Raw genomic sequence first — 19,021 nt, forward strand, 5'->3', positions numbered from 1 at the left:
CTTTCTTTTCTCCCATTCAAAACATACATACTGTTAATTAATGTGGGGTTGATTTCCCAACAGCATTGCTATACTTTTGTTAAAAAAACTCCTAAATCTTACATGGTGTTTTGCAGCATCAATTATTTGATTGATTATTCAGTTTCAATCTCATTGGGACAGAAGACTTATTAACCCATCAGGCGCTTATTGATTTTTCAGACATCCTCTACCACGCTGTAGTGTAATAGTGTCATGATAATAATATCAAGGAAAACAAAAAGCGCCAATTATGCAGCAGTAATGGTGCCAAACAGATATAAATCTCCGAAGTAAAGGGAACAAAAGGAAAAAGAATACACTGAGGTTTCTGTGAGACAAAAGCGAGGCCCCTCTGCTGTGTCCTTCTCTATTTCTGGGACGGCAGTGATGGATCCCATCTTGTCAGCCTCCTGTGAGGCATCGTGACAGTCGAGAGTCACCAGAGGCCGAGGACGTGAGGCTCACAGATTCTAAAAGTCATTGTTGCTCCACGTCTGACTCTGACCGGAGCCGGGGAGTCTCGGACAGGCCTCTTGTTACCATCACCGCCCCCAACAGGCTCCTTCAACACCCAACACCAGACCGATACCTAGGATCAACAACACTGTATGAATCCAGAACTGCCCTGTGTTTGACCTGCTGCCAGACTGAAGGAGTTCAGTAAAATGGGAAACGCAAATACAGAACAAAACATCTGGAATAGAGCAGCCACACACTCTGACCACAATAGTTGTTTGGTGTGGCCCCCTAGTTTTATGGACTGAAGAAATTGGTTTTATATCACTGAGGACCTTTATTGCTTTGTCATTCAATATTAGATTAGAGTAAGTGAGTAAATCTCATTAGTATCAATAAACATGGAGGTGTGCTTACACAAAATACCTGAATTAGTGAAAGCAAATTAAACTAAAGCAACAATAAAATCTGTATTATGATGTGTATTGGATTTTTCCTTTTGGAAAAAAAAAGTGGATTTGAAAAAATTGGTATCGAAAAAAGCATAATTACTGTAGTATAAGTATTAAAGTCAAAGTATCAGATCCAATATCACACATTTTATTGGACATATCATAACGCCTCTGAACTATACTAAGCCCCTGCAACAAGTCTGGTACATGATGTTTTCTTATTCTGGCAGAGTTGTACAGGATATGAAACGCCAACATATATTTTAGCATTAAACTGTCGACATTCAATGAAACCAACACTGTGCATAAAGTTTGTTTTTCACCCTAGTTACCAGTATTTAAATCAGACCCGAAAAGTCCTCACGAAAAGCCCTAACCCAAACACACACACACACAGGCGCAGACACCCACACACACCCACCCACGCCGACGAACACATAAACATACACCACAGGATGCTCGGAGAGCGGGTGGGGGTAAGGGGGTGAGCCACGAGTCAATAAACCCTGTGTAATCTGTTCCCTTTAGTGGCATAAACCATCTGAGAGGAGATTACAACCGTTCTGCCAAAGTAAGAACATGCGAGTTCCTAATGGACAGAAACACTGAATACAAACACACACACATGCACGCACACACGTGTGCAACTTTGCAGGGAGGGACTCTACTTTGAACTGCAGAGAGCAGGAGTCGAGTGCTCCGAGACTCGAACAAAGTCATGACTCATGTTTTTAAGATCAGACTTCATGACTTTAATAGAAAAAGGCTTTTCTGACTTTAGGGAGGGAGAGAGAGAGAGACAGAGATACTGAGCAGGAAAAAGAGAAAAAGAGAGGTTTTCTTCATGTTTTTCAGAAAAGCACTGATTATCATGACAGGCCCACCCTGGACTTGGGCTCCTGCTGAGGTAACTAATGCGCGGCATTGTCAGTTTGTGTGAGATTACGCATCATGGCCTCCACGAGTGGAACTGGAGGAGTGGAGGGGGTCGGATAGGAGATGCTCGGATGTGTGTGTGTGTGTGAGCTGCTCCAAAGAGCTGGGAGGAGGGAGGATGTGTGGACAGGCAAATCAGAGGGGCTGCTTCGTGTGTGTGTGTGTGTGCATGTGTGTGTGTGCGTGTGTGTGTGTGTGTGTGTGTGTGTGTGTGTGTGTGTGTGCATGTGTGTGTGTTGGGGGGAAGAAGGGACGCTGACTTTATGCATCATTAAACAGGCAGACTGAGAACACCAGGCGGAGCTGTCACTGTGGAGGGGAGCGGAGTCGACATCTGGCACACAATACAGGACGATACACCCACATGCTAGGAAGAGACGCGACCAGTTTAAACACACACACACACACACACATCAAGCTAATTATTATTTATGCATCATCTCAAACTAATTACAGTGCTGTGGTTATTACTGACATTTTATGTTATAATTTGATTAGCTTTTTTGGGGGGGGTGAAGGGGTCGGTGCAATATGCCGGACTCATGTGAAAACAAAAACGCCACGCTACCCACTGATCAACACTTCACCTTAAACTGCACAAAAAATATATATTGTACCTTTCCACCTGCGGCCTTAAAGTGGATGATTTTAGATTATAGTTTTATATTATTTCCACCTTGATGGAGCAATTATGCCACCAGGTGACTAGGTAAGAAAGTTTTGGTACATAACTATAGGCTATAAGTTTGTCTTACATCGTTTTGATATCTCTATATTTGCATATTCTTCTACTTTTTTTTACCTTGTATGTTACAAATGCTACTGTAACAACCAAATTTCCCATGTGTGGGATTAATAAACAGTCTTATGTCTTATTAGCTCCAAACATACACAAGAATCCATAAAGATCGTTGTTGGTACTGTTGCTTTAGTTGAATCTAATTAACCTAAGCAACACTATGCATATGGCACTATGCATATGGCAAATGCAGTTTTCTGTGCTCAATTAAATGCAGATGAGCTCTAAAAACACATGGGCAGAATGAAATCTGACCATGACAGAGGTGATACATCATGCTTATCTACAAAAACCATCCATAACCCATTAGTCTCACATCAACAGAAGTCGAATCAATGACATAAAGTTCATATTTACATGAATGTTTGTTGCATTTGTGTCAATGCAATAAACATCTCTTGATGGATGTAATTAGAGCTGCAACAATTAATCGAACAATAATCGATTATTAAATGAATCGTCAACTATTTTGATAATCGGTTTGGGCAGTTTTTTAAGAAAAAAAGTCCAAATTCTTTGATTTCAGGTTCTTAAATGTGAATATTTCTGGTTTCTTTGTTCTTTCATGACGATATACTGAGTATCTCTTTGATTTGTGGACAAAACAAGACATTTGAGGACGTCGTCATCTTGTGGTTTGGGAAACACTGATTTACATGTTTCAACATAATCGACAGATGAATCGATAATGAAAATAATCGTTAGTTGCAGAACTAGATGTAATATCATAAAATCATCTGGAGCACAACCACGTGTTCATCAACAGTCTTAAAGGAAAGGAAAGGATCACCACCATGGATGGATGGATGGATGTTGGCTCATTATTCGTCTGCCATATTGTTTGCTACTAAGCTCAAACAGGTTCAAACATCTGGATATGGAGTTGTAGCAGAAGTAACCTGATGTTAAATCTTGTGCACCACATCATGACTTTAAGTACCGTACTACCACTATTACCTCACTCTGGGTATTCGGAGCAGCTGAGTTACTTATGTGCACGCGAACCTCCTGATTCTGAGACTCAATTTCACACTGAACCAACACTGACATGTCATGCGAGTGAACGTGAGGGGGTGACTCCATGAAACACACACACACACAAACACACACACATACACATACACACAAACACTGCAGGCACACGCTGGCTCAGCTTCCCTTCGTTAAAGTGGCTGTCGGAGGCAATACAGTAATCCTGTTTTAATGGCCGTGCCCCCTTCCCCCACCGTGATGTGATGGCCCCAGACGTACCGCCGCGCCGCTCTTAAGGGAGAAGTGTCAAAACCAAGTCGCCACCGCGTCTTCTACAACGCATTTGACAGCAGTCACACGAGCTAAGAGGAGAAAACCTATCCTTTAGTTTCCCCCCATGTGTGTGTGTGTGTGTGTGTGTGACCACTTCTGATCCAGCCGTGTGCATTACTACAGGACACCGTGCAATGCAAAGTTGCAAAAGCCGTTTGTTCCTATATTTAGCATGAACTCCCCAGGAACCAGTTTGGACATCCACCACAATAAACCAGTGTTTGTCTTCTCACTGTAAAGTAATGCCAATCTGGAAGGATTATTCCTCATGCTTAATGTTATCTATGTGGATTACAGAAGAAGCAGGACTGAATGTGCTCATTGTAATGAGAGCCTATAATTAGACCCAACGTTCTGCTTTGTCATGTTTTTTTGATTTCCCTTCTCCTTATTAATGAGGCTCCTAATAACAATTTGCACAAAAAAAAAGTGGTAGTGTAATTACAACACAGGACACGTGTTTGAACAGTCTCTGTCCTGTTGTCAAAAGTCAAATAAGGTTACAGACATTTAGATCAATCTGTTGTGCAGATAACAATTTGCAAAAATGTACAATTAATCATTGCTCTGGTGTAAAATGAATGAATTAGAAGTAATTGCTTATGTGCAAGAGATCTGTGATGCAATAATACATAATATTTTCTGTTTACAGCTTCTCAGATGAGAGGATTTTCTGTTTTGCATCATTGTAGGCGCCATGAGTCACAGCTGCTTTAATTATTCATTGAGCTGACCATTATGTCTCAAACAAACGACTTGTTGTGTGCTCCATAAAACGTCACCATACAGTGAGAAATGCATCACACAAGTGTCCAAAAGCCCAAGGTGACGTCTTCAGATGTCCTCCAAAACATTCAGGTTGCTATAAACGCATGAGCAAAGAAAGAAAATCAGCAAATCCTCACAGAATCAGAGAATGTTCAATATAATAATATGCACAAATGATTAATTGACTGCTGATTAATTAATCTTAAAATCGAATTAATTAGGTTTACATCACTGAAAAATGTCTATCTTTGGGTTTGAATCAGTTGGAGAACATTTTAGAGGTGTCACATTGCATTCTGGGAATGTGTCAGTCTATTTTTTAATCTATTTTGGGGTATTTTACTGTGAGAGATGCTACAAATGACACATATTCTGCTCTTGTCCTGAACCAAAGGCTTCACCAGTTCACCCCCCAAAAAAACAAAACAATCAACAGTTTAATTCATAATGAAAATAATCCCTGCGATCCTGTGCAACCAATGGAAAAGAAGAAACTGATGGGAACAGATGTTTCCAAAAAGCTGAGGAGTGAAATAATGTTGGCAGCCATGTGAAGAGGGGAGCTGGTCTCTGTTTATGCAGCTGGTTGCATGGTGGGAAATTTATAGATGTAGCTACATGTAGGTTTCAGAACTGATGGAGAGATATGTAAACACACAGATATATAAACAGCCAATGATAGTCAACCACTTAGCATAACTCCTACACACAATGATCTAAACGCAGGAGGCATGAGGTTACTGAATAAGTGATGAGAGTGGAGAAACCGGCAGACATTTTTTTTCTTTTTTTTTAACTACACCAGATCACAGAAACAGATCTGAGGACAGAGACTTGTGGGGAAGAAAAACACGCCAAATTAAGTCTTAAAAGCTTCAAATGAACGAGCGCTAAATATATATAAATATATAAAAAAAAAGGGAGGCTGGAGGGAAAGAAAACACGGACTGAGCCTGAGCCTGAGCGCGCAGGTGCAAGTGAAACCATTTCAAAGCAGAAATGTATCGGACGGCGCTCAGCATTGTTTCCCCCCACCCACCCCCCTGTTGTTGTGAATACACCTGCTCTGTGGGGGCTATTGTCCGCCTCTGCGACCACCGCCGCACCGCTGCATGTGAAACTCAGCCTCAGCGGCGGATCATAACAAACAAACAAACAAACCAGGCGAAAACGCAGATCAGGGACAGAGGCGCGCCACGCACACACGCACAGACACGCACCGTGCACGGCCGCACAAAAAGAAAGAGAGGAAAAAGCAAAAAGCAAACTGAGCCCCCTCCTCCTCCTCCTCCTAGTGTCTGTGGCCGGTTGCCCCCCGCTGTGTGTGGACAGCGCCGGTGTGAATATGAAGCGGTTCTCTGGAGGCTCAGAGATGATGGAGGGAAGGAGGGAGAGGGAGGGAAGGAGGGAGAGAGAGAGGGAGGCAGCAGCCGACTTCCGCCAACAGCTGCTCAGCCTCAACTTCACACGAGACACCGGAGAGACTGTTTGCTCTTCTCCATCTCCATCATCTTCTTTTTCTTTTTCTTCCATGACAGGGGGGCTAATCATTTCATATTTCTAACGCACTGTTTGCGCCACATGTAAAAGACAAACACAACCTTTGTGCCACTCTTTTGCCACATACTGTAGCCTATACGCTCCACACGATCCAAACGCGCACATCCATCTATCCATCTATCCATCCATCCATCCATCTCTCCCTCCATACTCACCACAGCTGTCTCTTAGTGGGGAGGCAGTCTTTGTTGGAGGCTGTCACTCCCATGGCCATCTGCATCACCGTGATGTATTTCTGGTACTTCATCTTGTCCTCCTTTACTACAACTACTACTATTACTACTACTACTACTACAACCACCACCACCTCTACCACCACCGCTGCTGCTGCTGCTGCTGCTGGAGCTACTTCTTCTCTTTCCTCCTCTTCCTCCTTTACTTCTTCTACTTCTAGGAATCCGCGCGCCACAAAAGCGGCACAGGTGAGCGTGCATTCAAATGTCTGTTATTGTCCCGAGGCATCCGCGGCGTCTTCCGTGTCAAAAACGCCATTTCCACGTCCGGAGGAGGAGGACTGTTGCTGCTGCTGTTGTTGACGGGGAAATCGCTCCCCGAAGACGGACTCAACGAAAGGTACCAGCACCACCACCACCACCGCCACGCCGCCGCGACCCATGTCTGCGCTGACTCTCTAATCTCATTAGAGCTCAGAAATAGATTGGCTAATCCATTCAATTTTAGTCAGGAGCGGTCATTGTTGTGGTTCGCTCCACTTATCCCCTTCTCTTTTCTTTTCTTTTTTTTGTTTTAGTTGTTTGTCTTTTGTTTTTGGTTTCTTTTCTTGTTGTTGTTTTTTCTCCAGTCAAAGGGGGGAGAAAAAAAAATAAAGAGACAAACAGTCGGAGAGAGAGAGAGAGAGGGAGAGAGAGAGAGAGAGGGTGCAGCGGCGGTGGCACCCAAACGTCTGCAAGGTAGGAAGGAGAGCGGCGTGTGAGGAAGAGAGAGAGACAGAGAGAGAGAGGGAGTGGGTGAGGAGAGGAGAGAGGGAGGAGAGAGATGGAGGAGGAGGAGGAGGAGAGAGGCAGCGATGTAATGGCTTAAGAGGGGGGAACCTAACTGATGCTGAGTGTGATGATGTAGAAGAGGCGTCGGTCTGTGGTGAAATGTCCTCTGATTGGACCAGAGGAATAAAATAATAAATAAAATAAAATAAAACGATCATTTTCATTTTATTAGAAATCAATTAATGGGATAAAATGGGAATTCACAGAGGAGGAAACGTGGAGAAAATATTAAGATGTAATTTTAACGCCACTTATAGGGATTTATGTTATAACAGAGAGATATATAGGCTATATGAGAGGGGGAAGTTTGCTCCTGTTGGCTGCATGTGTGACCATGAAGTTTAATATAACACAGAGCAAATAAATACTCCTGTCTGTACGGTACGGTGGCCCTGAGGGCTCAACTCAGTGCAACCTGAGAAAAACTCATATACTCACATACTTACTCACACAAATGCTACAAATTCAGAAAACAAAGCAGGAGGGTTTCCAGGGAATATATATATATAAAAAAGTGATGACTAATGCTAAGCTAACATATTAGCAATAATAATATCTGAATCACGTGATGCTGACGTCATAATAAAGCAAAGAAACTCACCTTATTTTCAAACACCACTTACAGGTAGCCACCTTTAACTTTAACTTTAATGTCGAGGCGTTGAAAAAAATCGCCTCACATACAATCTGTCTTTTCTTTTTATTCACCTGTCTTTCTCAAATACAGTTATTTTATTTAAAAATGTATATGGTAAATTTTATGTTACTATGTGTTATTGTTTTTATTGTAGCTTGGTAAAATGTCCCATTATGTTGTTCAGAAAGTGTCACAGTTTCTCCACCAGGGAGCACTGTCAAGACTTTATTTATTTATTTATTTTACCAACTGTAAAATTTCCCACTCACAACATTTTGTCACAATTGAAATTCTGTAAATTTAACGCACATTAAAAATGTTTGTATAAGTGACGTGTCTTGGTCTCAGCCTGTTTATACTGTGTATTTTATTTCACCGTGTTTATTGAGTGTACAAATTCCCTTCAGGATGTGTAAAGGTGCATCTTGCGTTTTCTTTTCTTCTCTTATTTAACAACGGGGGTTGTTTTCACGTGATATAATTACTGACCTTGTTGCTTAAATCTCAATCTCCTTAAGTAGCTGCACTGCTCTGCAGGTTTGACCGAATAAGGAGGCGAGTAGACATGATCTCATTTGCAGCTCAGTGAAACTGAGCCAAGCAAAGCTAATTAAGAAAACAGAAAGCGACAGTACAAACAATCAAAAACAAAATCAATCCTGTTTAAACGATCTGTTTTTTAAATTTAATAATCACGTACAGTATTCAATGATAAAATTGAATAATATATGTTTATATGTTGTGATGCACCAACTCTTTTATTCTTTTCTCCTCAGGTCAACATGTCTTTTAATCTGTTTCCTGTGTGCTATCTTCTACTGCCAACCCACAGAGTAATGTGAGGTTCATGTTCCCCTTCAGGGGCTAATAGTTTACAGAGTCTCTGCAGATGCTAATCAATTCTGTGATTGATTTGGTATCAGATTTAAATGCTCAGTAAACATGAGTCTTTAGTGAGTCCTCAAGGACAAGGAGGGGGGGGGATCAGAGGACTCAGTGTGCACAAAGTTACCGTGACTCCCTCTGTGTTGCTGCTGGTGTGTCTGTGGTGCGTGTCAGAGAGGAGCACTGGTGTTTTCTTTGGGCCTGTAGAGTGATTAGGAGGAGGATGATGTAACCATAAAGACTGATCACAGGCTCCTTCAGTATAAACCCCACGGCCAGGACCATTAACCTTTAAAGCAAGTTGGCAGTGAGCGTTGCACTTTTTTTTTCTTCCTACTTTTACAACAAAACCACACCATGAGGTGAGACAGCACATCACTGTCACTGAATTTACATATTTGTTCGGGGCTAATAAACAGAATGAAGGAAGGGAGGACTGCAGTGTATAAACCACAGTCCTGTTTGAGACGGCCCATGCACCGGAAAAAGTAAATCTAGACATAAACTCGCTATCAGGAGTGAATTACGGCCAAAATAAAAATTGCCAAGGAGAAACGTCAGGCAGCCGGTGCGGAGTCGGACGCAGGTAACTCCTGTGCTAGATGGGGCAAAGCTGGTGAGCAGCTGGTGGGGAAGGTCAGTGGGAAACTGCTGCCATCAGCGCCGCTGGAAATTGGCAGGAATTAAAACAGAAAAATTCACCAAAAGTGAACAACAATAACAACTGAAATCTCAACACAACCCACCTCTCGCCTTTTCACCAACTCCTCTGATGTGTGTTTACAGTTCTTGGGCTTAGAAAGAGGATTAAGTAAACACACACATGCACACACGAGCACACCAGTGGCTTGAAGGAGGGTGAGGAGGCTGAGGTCACCACAGCAGTGATATGGTTTTAAGCCAGAAGGACAGTAGTGACTGTGTGTGACGCACACACTCCACAGCAGCACACACTGTCAATACTTGTTTTAATCTCTGGTAATAAAGAAACTACGGTGACACAATTAGCCCAAAAATCCTTTAAATAGATCCGTTGTGTTTCTTAAATCACAAACTGTTGCTGTTAAAGTGCTCAGATCAGTGCTCAGTGATTCGCTGACCTCAAACTTAACAACTAGACGGTTCAGTAATTTGTCATCCAGACATTTTCGTGATGGCCACAAGCAAAAACCTCACACATTTCCCCCCGAATAAAACCACACCAGGAGTCTGTTTCATTATATTTATAGTCAGAGATATAAATGGCTAACTTGCCCAAACCCCAGCTGTCACATCTGTGATATTACAGTGGGTTAGGGAGAGATGGAGAAGAATACTGGATTGGTTTAAGAGTGAGATTTCCCTCAGGAGCAGCAACCATCCAAATGTGTTGATCCCCCCTCACCATAAATTACACTATCCCCTGGCCCCTGGCCACGATTAATCACATGACCACAGCAGCCAGATTAAATCTGTAGCCTTGGACTGTTCTCCTGTCTCACTCTCGCTCTGCCTCTCTGTCATGCACAAGGCATGGGAATAATCAACAAGCGCACACAAGGGAGAGCAGATTCATACACGGACAACATCGGCCGAGTGTACAGCTAGTAGCGTTGCACACACACAGTCTGCGTCAGCGTAGAAATTAGTCACCGAGCGGCCCGGCGTGTGTCATCGTCCACCTGTTATCTGTCACCACTGGTGCAGCTACCACGACCCCGTCCTCAACAAACGTCTGCAGGCTACAGCTCTCAGTTCTCGGTGCCGTGTGGACGATGCTGCTGCTGCTGCTGCTGCTGTTGTGCATCCTGTAACTCAACACTCTCCACTGCAGAGCTTTTCATTTCTCACTGCCAGACCTCCATCTCCACGGTGACACTGGCTCCGGGCCTGGCTGAGGTGGCCCTGACACATTATAGCCTCCATGTTCAAAAGGCAAAAAAAAAAAATGATGCGAGCTGAGGAGGAATAGGTCAAAACAGGCTTTTATTTTCACGCAGAGCTGAAGGTGTTGCTATAGTAATCAATTAGCGCCTAACCAGAGAGTAAACCTGCAGAAGATATGAGTCGATTCATTGTTTTTGTTAGTGTGGCTCCGTCTCTTTTTACTTTTTAAACGCACACTGTAACTATGGAGTGCGAGAAAGTAGTTGACGTGTGTCTTATGCCACAAAACTCCACAGTTCTTCTTTTCAAGGGTTTATTGAAGTCTTTCTTCAAGTTACAACAAAATAAAAACCGCGCAGCAATCCCAAAAAAGGGGCAATAATCATGAGCACGGTCAAAAACTAGTGTGCCCTCCTCGTCTCCATAGTCACAACTAACCCAAAGTACGCACAACACGTTACACACGTCTCAGCCAATAAGAAGAGAGCAGTTATTATTAACTAATAGGCTGTCTGTGTTGAGTCCAGTGTTTTTCAACCTTGGGGTTTTTGACCCCACATGGGGTCGTCTGAAATGTCTAGTAATTGATTAAAATAATTCCAGATAAAAATATTTTTTAACTAATTATTATTATTTTTAAAATTCTGATTAAAAACACCGCACACAATATTAAAGCCCCAGTGTGTAACTTATTTGGCTTTTTATTAGCAAAAATCAAATATTGCTTTCATAAATACGTATTTCACTGAAGTGGAATCACACCTGCATACAAATGAAAGCTTTCTGGTACCTTAGAATGAGTTGTTACAAGTCGTTACAAATACATAAGTGGGCGACGCACCGAACCGCGGCGGCCATGTTGCATCGCCATTTTTTTTACGTTGAGTGGCCCAGGTAGCGCCTGTTAAACCTGTCACCACTGTGTAGTGTGAGGAAGGACGGATGCACTGATGTTGCATTCAGGTGCAGTCAGGCAGACGGCCGTCGGCAAACCAACCGGATGTCATTTTACTCGACGAGAGAAAGACGGTGAAACATGGGTCAGGTAAACAATACGACATCACCATGACAACATATTGTCACACCTGTATTGTTTGCCTCGTGCTGGCGGACCACTTGTTTACATAGTCGCTTGTTTATCCTGTTACATGCAGCGTCTGTTGTCTGTCTGACGTCTGCCTGATTTCACGTGAATGCAACATCAAGAATAGGTTCCGATATGCAATCGCACCGCTAGATGGGGGTAATTCCTACATATTATACCTTTAAACAACTGTATTCTATACTTTCACTTTCTTAAAGCAGAAGTAAGAGGAATTTTTGTGTTAATATAAGTCTTAAATAGTTGTATCTTCCGACGGCAATCACTTATATAGAGTGTTTGGTCTGAAACACGGGTCTGTCAGTCACTCTGCTCTGAGCCGAGGAGAAAACATTCCTTGTATCCTACAACGTTTATCCAATGAGGAGAGAGAACGGCATGAAGGGCTGTGTGTGCAGCCAAGGGACACGCCTGAATGTGGTGACGTAGGGACGAGGGCCAATAGATCCATGACGAGGGCGGGGGCTGCTAACTCCATCGGCTGACAAGAAGTTATGGTGCGTTCAAGGCAACCCGTAACTCGTGTTTTTCCGACCTGTGAAGTTGTACCAATTCGATCTGGTACGAGTTCACGGATCGGAAAAACACGAGTGGCTGTTATAGTGACTTTTCACAGGCAACAGGTCGGAAAAACACAAGTTACGGGTTGCCTTGAACGCTACAAAGTCGTAAGTCGTGACAGCATTAGCCAAAACGACCGGATCGCTTACTTCTGCTTTAAATATAAATCGGGTTCAAATAAGATGCAGCATATAAAAATATCTGAGCTGGCGCGTCTTGATTGACAATTGAAATTTGTGATGTCAAAATGGGGCCATGAGCCAATAAAAGGTTGGGAGCCTTTGTAATAGGCATTCTTATAACCTCAAATATAATCAGGATAAATACAACAAATCTAAATTATTTATCACCTTATCCGCAATATACAAAATGGCTCTAACAGTTTTGATCAGCTTTTGAGCAAAATATTGTAATGTTTCAAGTGCCCTTAATGTGATGAAGTGGACCACTGACTAGTAAGACTAATAATCAAAATAATCATCAGTTGCAGCTCTATTTTCAGATGGTCTTTCACATTTGATATGAAAATCATAGATAGCCTGGGAAAATGAAAACAATCTCTTGGCACAAAAATGACAGAAGGATTTTCAGTTGAACCTAAACCACTTGCTCTGATTTGCCCCTGATTGTTGTTCTGCTCTGTAAAAAGCATCAAGTTAATATTGTAATGTAATGAATTGCGAAAGCAGCGCGCACAACATGCCTGTCAGATCAGAACGGTCTCTGCACACGAAGCCTGCACAGAATTATTACACGTACTCAGCAGCGTTACTAAAATGTGACACTGAGTTGGATATTAGAAGCAGAGGCTGAACGAGAGTATGGAGAGCATCCTTTTTAAAAAATTTGGATTGTAAATGTTGAGCTAAAATTAGATCTAAGATGGAACTGGGTCCATTTCCAAACTGATTTGAAATGCAGCATCATCTATTAATGGTATAATATTGTAATGCTGTAATGCTGTACTGTAATAGGAGGTTATTATAGCAGCAACAGAACGTATGTAAGAGGTCTTGTTAAAGCTGCTTTCCCTCTTGTCTCTTTAACAGAAAATGAAAAGGTAAATTGCTGGTGGTAAAATGTTTAGGTTAGTGTTGTAATGTACAGAGAGAAAGGGGGGAAAAAAACAACAATAATTAACAGCAGTAACAGCAGTGTGTGCATGATGAAAACCTGCCGGAGATGTGTGTGTGTGAGACTTGCCAGAGAGCAGTGATGTGATAAGAAGGCACACATGGATGGCCAGACGTGAAAGCTGCAGAGGATGCATCAGGCATACGAATCCAACCAAGGGTAATGTAATATGTAAATGAAACAGTTGTTGAAAATGAATTTGCCTGCTGTTGTTTCTGCAAAAAAAAATTGCATGCGAAATGCACAGGACACGCCTCAGTGAGAAGAACACATGCATGCACAGCACACACGCGATCCTGTGGTTTCTTCACTTGGTCTACTTCTACTTCTGCCTGCCTGGACTCAACCTCCACCACTAAGGAGGAGGAGGAGAAGAAGGTAGGAAAAAAAAGATGGATGTGCTGAAACCTGTTTTACCGTGGCAGCCATGTTGGCTCCAAAGTCCCACCATCTGTTGCTAAGTAACAGATGGAAACAGCTGACTTTAAAAAAAAAAAAAACACTCAGCAATGGCATCGCACGGTTTTAGGGTGGAGGAAGGCTGGAGGTGTTGGAGGCTGGGCAGGAAGACAAACAGAGAGGAGGGGGATGGGGGGGTGAAGGGGGTGAAGGTGGGTGGGAAATGAATGCCAGGAGCCCTGGATACTAAATGACTGCTGTTGCTGCTCGGACAGTGATTTATGATGTGGCTCCAGGAGTGTGTGTGTGTGGGGGGGGGGGTGTGCAGGGCAAAGAAAAACAAGGACGGCTCCACACCAAGAAGGATATACATGTGAAAAGATATTCTTCCTGACAGTTGCAGTAGGAAAGACAACAGACAACACTTCCACGATGCCGGCGTGTCGTGTGTGAGCTTCTTCTAGACGACGTATTAAACCGTGAGACGGTGAGATGAAGCGCCGTGCAGGAGGCTGTGACACCTGCAGCCTGCCCCCCCCCCCCCCCCTCCTGCTGCCCTCCCACTGTCACCTTTATTAACAGTCTGCCAGGTGGAGACTTTCTCTCCTACAGGAAAGTGTCCCACTGCTGCCGCGGATTTGCTGAGGTAAGTGATGAGAGGGGGCACGAGGAAGGAGCCTGTGGGAGGGAGCAGCTCCTCCTCCCTCTGTTTACAGGTAACACACAGCAGCAATGCACACTGTTCACCGCACTTTGACACAAAGTACCTCAGTGTCAGGCGCTCTGCTCTGCTGTTGACTTTGATGATACAGCGGAGAACACGTTTGTCTACAAGTGTTAGGTGTTTTCAATTCTTTTCTTGAAAAGCTTTTATGAACGGTTGATATGTTGTTGTGTCTAGGGCTTTCACAACCATTACATTTAAAGTGGAACTACTATCCTGCTACATTTTTACCTTAAAGGTGCAATATGTAAGAATGTGGCCAAAAACGGTTACTGCAGTCAAATTCAAAACACAGCGATCTTGTTTTTTCTCCCAGTCGTAGCGGCAGCTCAGTGGAAGCAGACTGAGGCTGAAATGCCGCTGACGCCGCCGTGACTAGGAGAGAGGGCTAGGTGGCGCAACATGTAAACACGTAAATTCAAAACATAAACATGATTTGCAGTCTGCAAAAAAAGATTTTTAATGCGAATACTCTGGCTGTACTATTGTTGTTGGTGAGTTCATCATGTTATATGAACATTATTCCTGAGTCTCTGTGACATATTAGGAGGATTTTACGGCCAGTTGCTTTAGATTTCTTACATATTGTACCTTTAATTAAACAGCTTTGATAGCCTAGAAATCTAGACGCACCCTAGCGGCAGCAAGTATATTTGCTCCATAGGTGGGTCTAGAAACGAGCCATAGGAACTTTTTGAGTCTCGAACACCGTTTGTGTTCACCAATCACAGCGCTCTATCTGTTTAGAGAGTCGTTGGGCGGCTTAACGCGATGACGACATACATTTTAATTGTCTTGTCAGGCTGACGTCATCCTGCTCTTTGCTCTGATTAGTCGTAGCGCTACCCTATTGGTGCAGAGGCAGTTTGAAAGACAGCCTTCATCCCGCCCCCTGGATTGAGCCGAGGTCTACCGCTCGTTTCCAGACTAGAAATGTTAATGATATAGTCTGGCTTGTCAGGCTACAGCTTTGGAGTAATTGTGATGGTTTAATAAATGACATGTCACTTGTTACAGGGAGAATGGAGGCTCTCTGCTTTCCACCTGGCGTCTCTTGGCTGAAAAACAACTTTGCAAGATCAGCGCCGCCACAGCAGTGTCCCAGCTCTCGTCTCTGCAGCACCACGACACAAACGCGTCCCGTAACCTGTAATCTCTTGTTTATGACAGAGAAGACTACACAAATATGCACGTCATAACATCGTATATGATATGTAATGTTATGTACGGCTCTGTTGATTGATTTCTCACCAGCGTCGTTAAAAACAAATGCACATGGCCACGAGGAGGGTTAGCAAAACAGCAGAAAAGCAACCGGGCTTGCATAGTTCCACTTATAGTTGATGATTAACTGCCATTGTCTTTTTCTAATCATTTTATGCCACTATTAGAGTATAAGCCTAAACATTGTTTAAAGGCCCCATGCTGTGCACTTTTCTCTGGGTTTATTTACCTGCTGATCTCCCTAACAAGATGTACCATTGGTTTTGAGTACCTGTGATCTGCTTAATATCGTTTATACTGCCCCTTCCTGTTGCCTCTTTCTGGAGCTCTAGTAGCAGGCACAGGTCATTTGGCCAATCAGAAGAGAGAATGAGAACCTCTCCTCAGATTGGCTCACTGTTTTTGAGTGGCATGTGGTCGGGCCAATCACAGGCAAGTAACTGAAACCTAAGCTGCATTCAAAAAAAAAAACAACTGGTCACGGTGGGCGGAGTTACCTTGTGTGTGACATCACAGAAAGGAGGAAGTGCTATCAGCTCGTCTTAAAGAGACAGTTCCTACAAATGGGCGGTGTGTGTTTCTCCGTTTGTGACCAGTTTGATGCATGGGGCAGTTTATACGTGGCCCAGAGACCTCCCCAAGCACGAAAAAATAACCAAAATCACATTTTTCATGCCATGGGGCCTTTATTAATAATACTGTACACACACATCTTATGAAGAAGAAGAAGCGTAATTTATTGCCTTTGCAACTAAACCAATGATGCTCATCGAAATGCAGTCGTTGAATTAAGCACCTCAAGATGTTAAACAGTTTGTGGCGCTCCACTCATGTGTCATTAAACCATAGAAGAAGAAGAAGAAGAAGAGGACATGATGAGGACAACGAAGAAATAGTGATGGAAATATTACATTTCTGCATTACTACATTTATACAGATGAGTGAAAACGATTTTAACGATTTATACAAAATAAGCTAAAAAAAAATGTGATCAGGCAATTTTGTAATAATTGTGACAGGCCAAGTTGTGTCTTATTTACTTATTCTCTCATGTTCTGTGCTGTACAATAATCTTTTGTGACTTTTGTGTAAACAACTACAACATATTACTGTACACAACTACACATGGTGGCACCAAAGCCACCAAAACAGAAATCAGTATTCAACTCTTTTAATATCTTAATGTCCTATAAAACTAAAGGTGGAGCACAGCCACTGTTCCTTTGAAGGTTGTCCAGCCAAATGAAGACACATTTTTATGAGCAGTCCCTTGAGACGGAGCATAAAGTCTTTTAAGGTTTATTACATTGTTGGACTGCCAGACTGCTGTAAAGGTAGGGATACGTCGTATTGTTGGCACTGTGATCGGCAGAGAGACTCAGGAGTCACCGCTTCAGGTAAGAAACAAATCCTATAAATCTTCATTTTCTGCACAGATTAAACAAACAGGCTGTAATGCGTGAATCATTGAATCGTTTCCGGTCTTTATGCTAAGCCGAAGTTATGATTGCCCCCGACTGTAGCTTCACATTTACTGTAACAGGCGGACGTGACAGGAATATCAATCTTCCCGAACTCTGAACAAGAAAATAAATAGGCTTATTTTTTTCATACACTGTCATCATGGATTGTACCTCGCATCTTTAATAAAATGACCAAAATGAATGTAAGTATCCTGCAGAATACTAATCCATTAAACTGTACACTAAGTGCAAGTGTAATCTAGACAATATGAGAAAGAAGACAAGGTATTTAGAGTAAGTCACAGATGAGTTATGCTCCCAGTTTTTAATCAACCCCCCTCAGCTCAACCTTCAAATAACCCTCCTGAGATATTAAACATCTGCTGAATGAAACTAAATGGTAAAATCCACGGGTCTCTGTCGCTTAGTGAAAGTTGACGGAGCGTACTTGTTTTTTTAATTTTAAATCCAGTTTGACATTGGACACAATTACACCTGAAGGCTGCTCAGTCTTTTGGGCAGTTTGTGGACTTTTTCTTTAAGGCAGAGTTTTTAAATTCTTTATTCTATCAAATCTTCAATATGGGGCTCAAGTACTAATCACCATGCATGTATCTGACTGTGTACTGACTTTGTATACAGCACAGAGCTGTAGGTGCTGCCATGAAGCGTTACACGTGTGTGCAGTGTAGGCTGTCGCTGAGGATCCTATCACAGCGATCTCAGCGAAGAGTGAAAATACAGTGTAACACCATCTGTGTATTCCTGCTTCAGTGTAAGGAAGGTTTATAGAGAGGCAATCTTCTGCTGTGGATGTGCTGCACTTCTTCAACCATGAATAAAGATATATGTTAAGGATATATAAGGATGAGACAGATAGAAAAGAATGGGGAAAAAAGAGTTTTTCCCACAATGCATTTGCATCTTTAAGGTCTGTCATTTGTCTCTTTCATAACAGGACATCAATTCCTTTTGTGTTGGAGAACAATGGACGTGAAAAGTGCTTCAATTTGTATGTGATTCATTCATTGTTTGTGAAGATTTTGGTTAAAACTGTGCACTGTAATATATATATATATATATATATATATATATATGATGACGCGAATTACATTCAGAGATATGTACATGTATTTGTTCTATTTCATATGTGCAAATAAATAAAGTCTAAAAGTTTAAAATCTTTATGTTTTTATATATGATATGCTTATGTTGACTCTGCTGTTTTACTAAATGCCCAAATCCTCCTCATGTTATGCTATGTTATGTTAAGTTATGCTGTGTTGTATGTTTTGTGCCCAGCTGGCATATATGTGTATGTTACTCAAAGAAAACGAATAAAAAGTAAAAATAAAAATGGCAAAAAAACAAACAAACTGTGCACTGTATGCATGTACTGTTTGTTAAAAATTGCTCAAAGAAGTTGCTGAATACTGAGACTAAAGTCACATGTTCATCTTTCATCTATTGGTTCCTCTGTGGACCATTTACAGTCGACGCTGTATGTAATGTGACATCGCCTGTGACCTTTACCCACCAGGTAACCTAACCCAGGTACTGTAGATTTCCGGCAGCACAATAAATGTGCAGGTGCTGGCTCTGAAATAGAGTCGAGACACAATAGAGAAGTGACATTTTGATCTCTGTTAAGTTTCTATTAATAGCTCTCTGTCTCCTCTGATATAACTGTAGGTGCACTGAGGGTTTTTTAACTGCATACATCCT

At 42.3% G+C, this 19,021-nt stretch overlaps 1 protein-coding gene across 23 annotated transcripts in view; it reads right to left on the reverse strand.

The window, feature by feature from the left end:
* tjp1a (tight junction protein 1a) overlaps positions 1–6,674 on the reverse strand; it is a 128,705-nt gene extending 122,031 nt beyond the window's left edge. For 12 of the 23 annotated variants that reach the window (XM_085759533.1, XM_085759517.1, XM_085759472.1 and 9 more), the window contains exon 1: positions 6,453–6,673. In XM_085759533.1, coding sequence (XP_085615659.1) covers positions 6,453–6,544 — 92 coding nt within the window. In that variant the 5' untranslated portion in view covers positions 6,545–6,673. Of the gene's footprint in view, positions 1–6,452 lie in introns of all 23 variants that reach the window. The other 11 variants (XM_085759671.1, XM_085759628.1, XM_085759558.1 and 8 more) reach the window with 1 other exon arrangement.
* Positions 6,675–19,021: the final 12,347 nt, after the last annotated feature.

The sequence above is a fragment of the Trachurus japonicus genome, chromosome 3 (genome assembly GCF_045865225.1).
Source record: "Trachurus japonicus isolate A0001 chromosome 3, Traja_1.0".
In the NCBI taxonomy this organism is placed as follows: domain Eukaryota; kingdom Metazoa; phylum Chordata; class Actinopteri; order Carangiformes; family Carangidae; genus Trachurus; species Trachurus japonicus.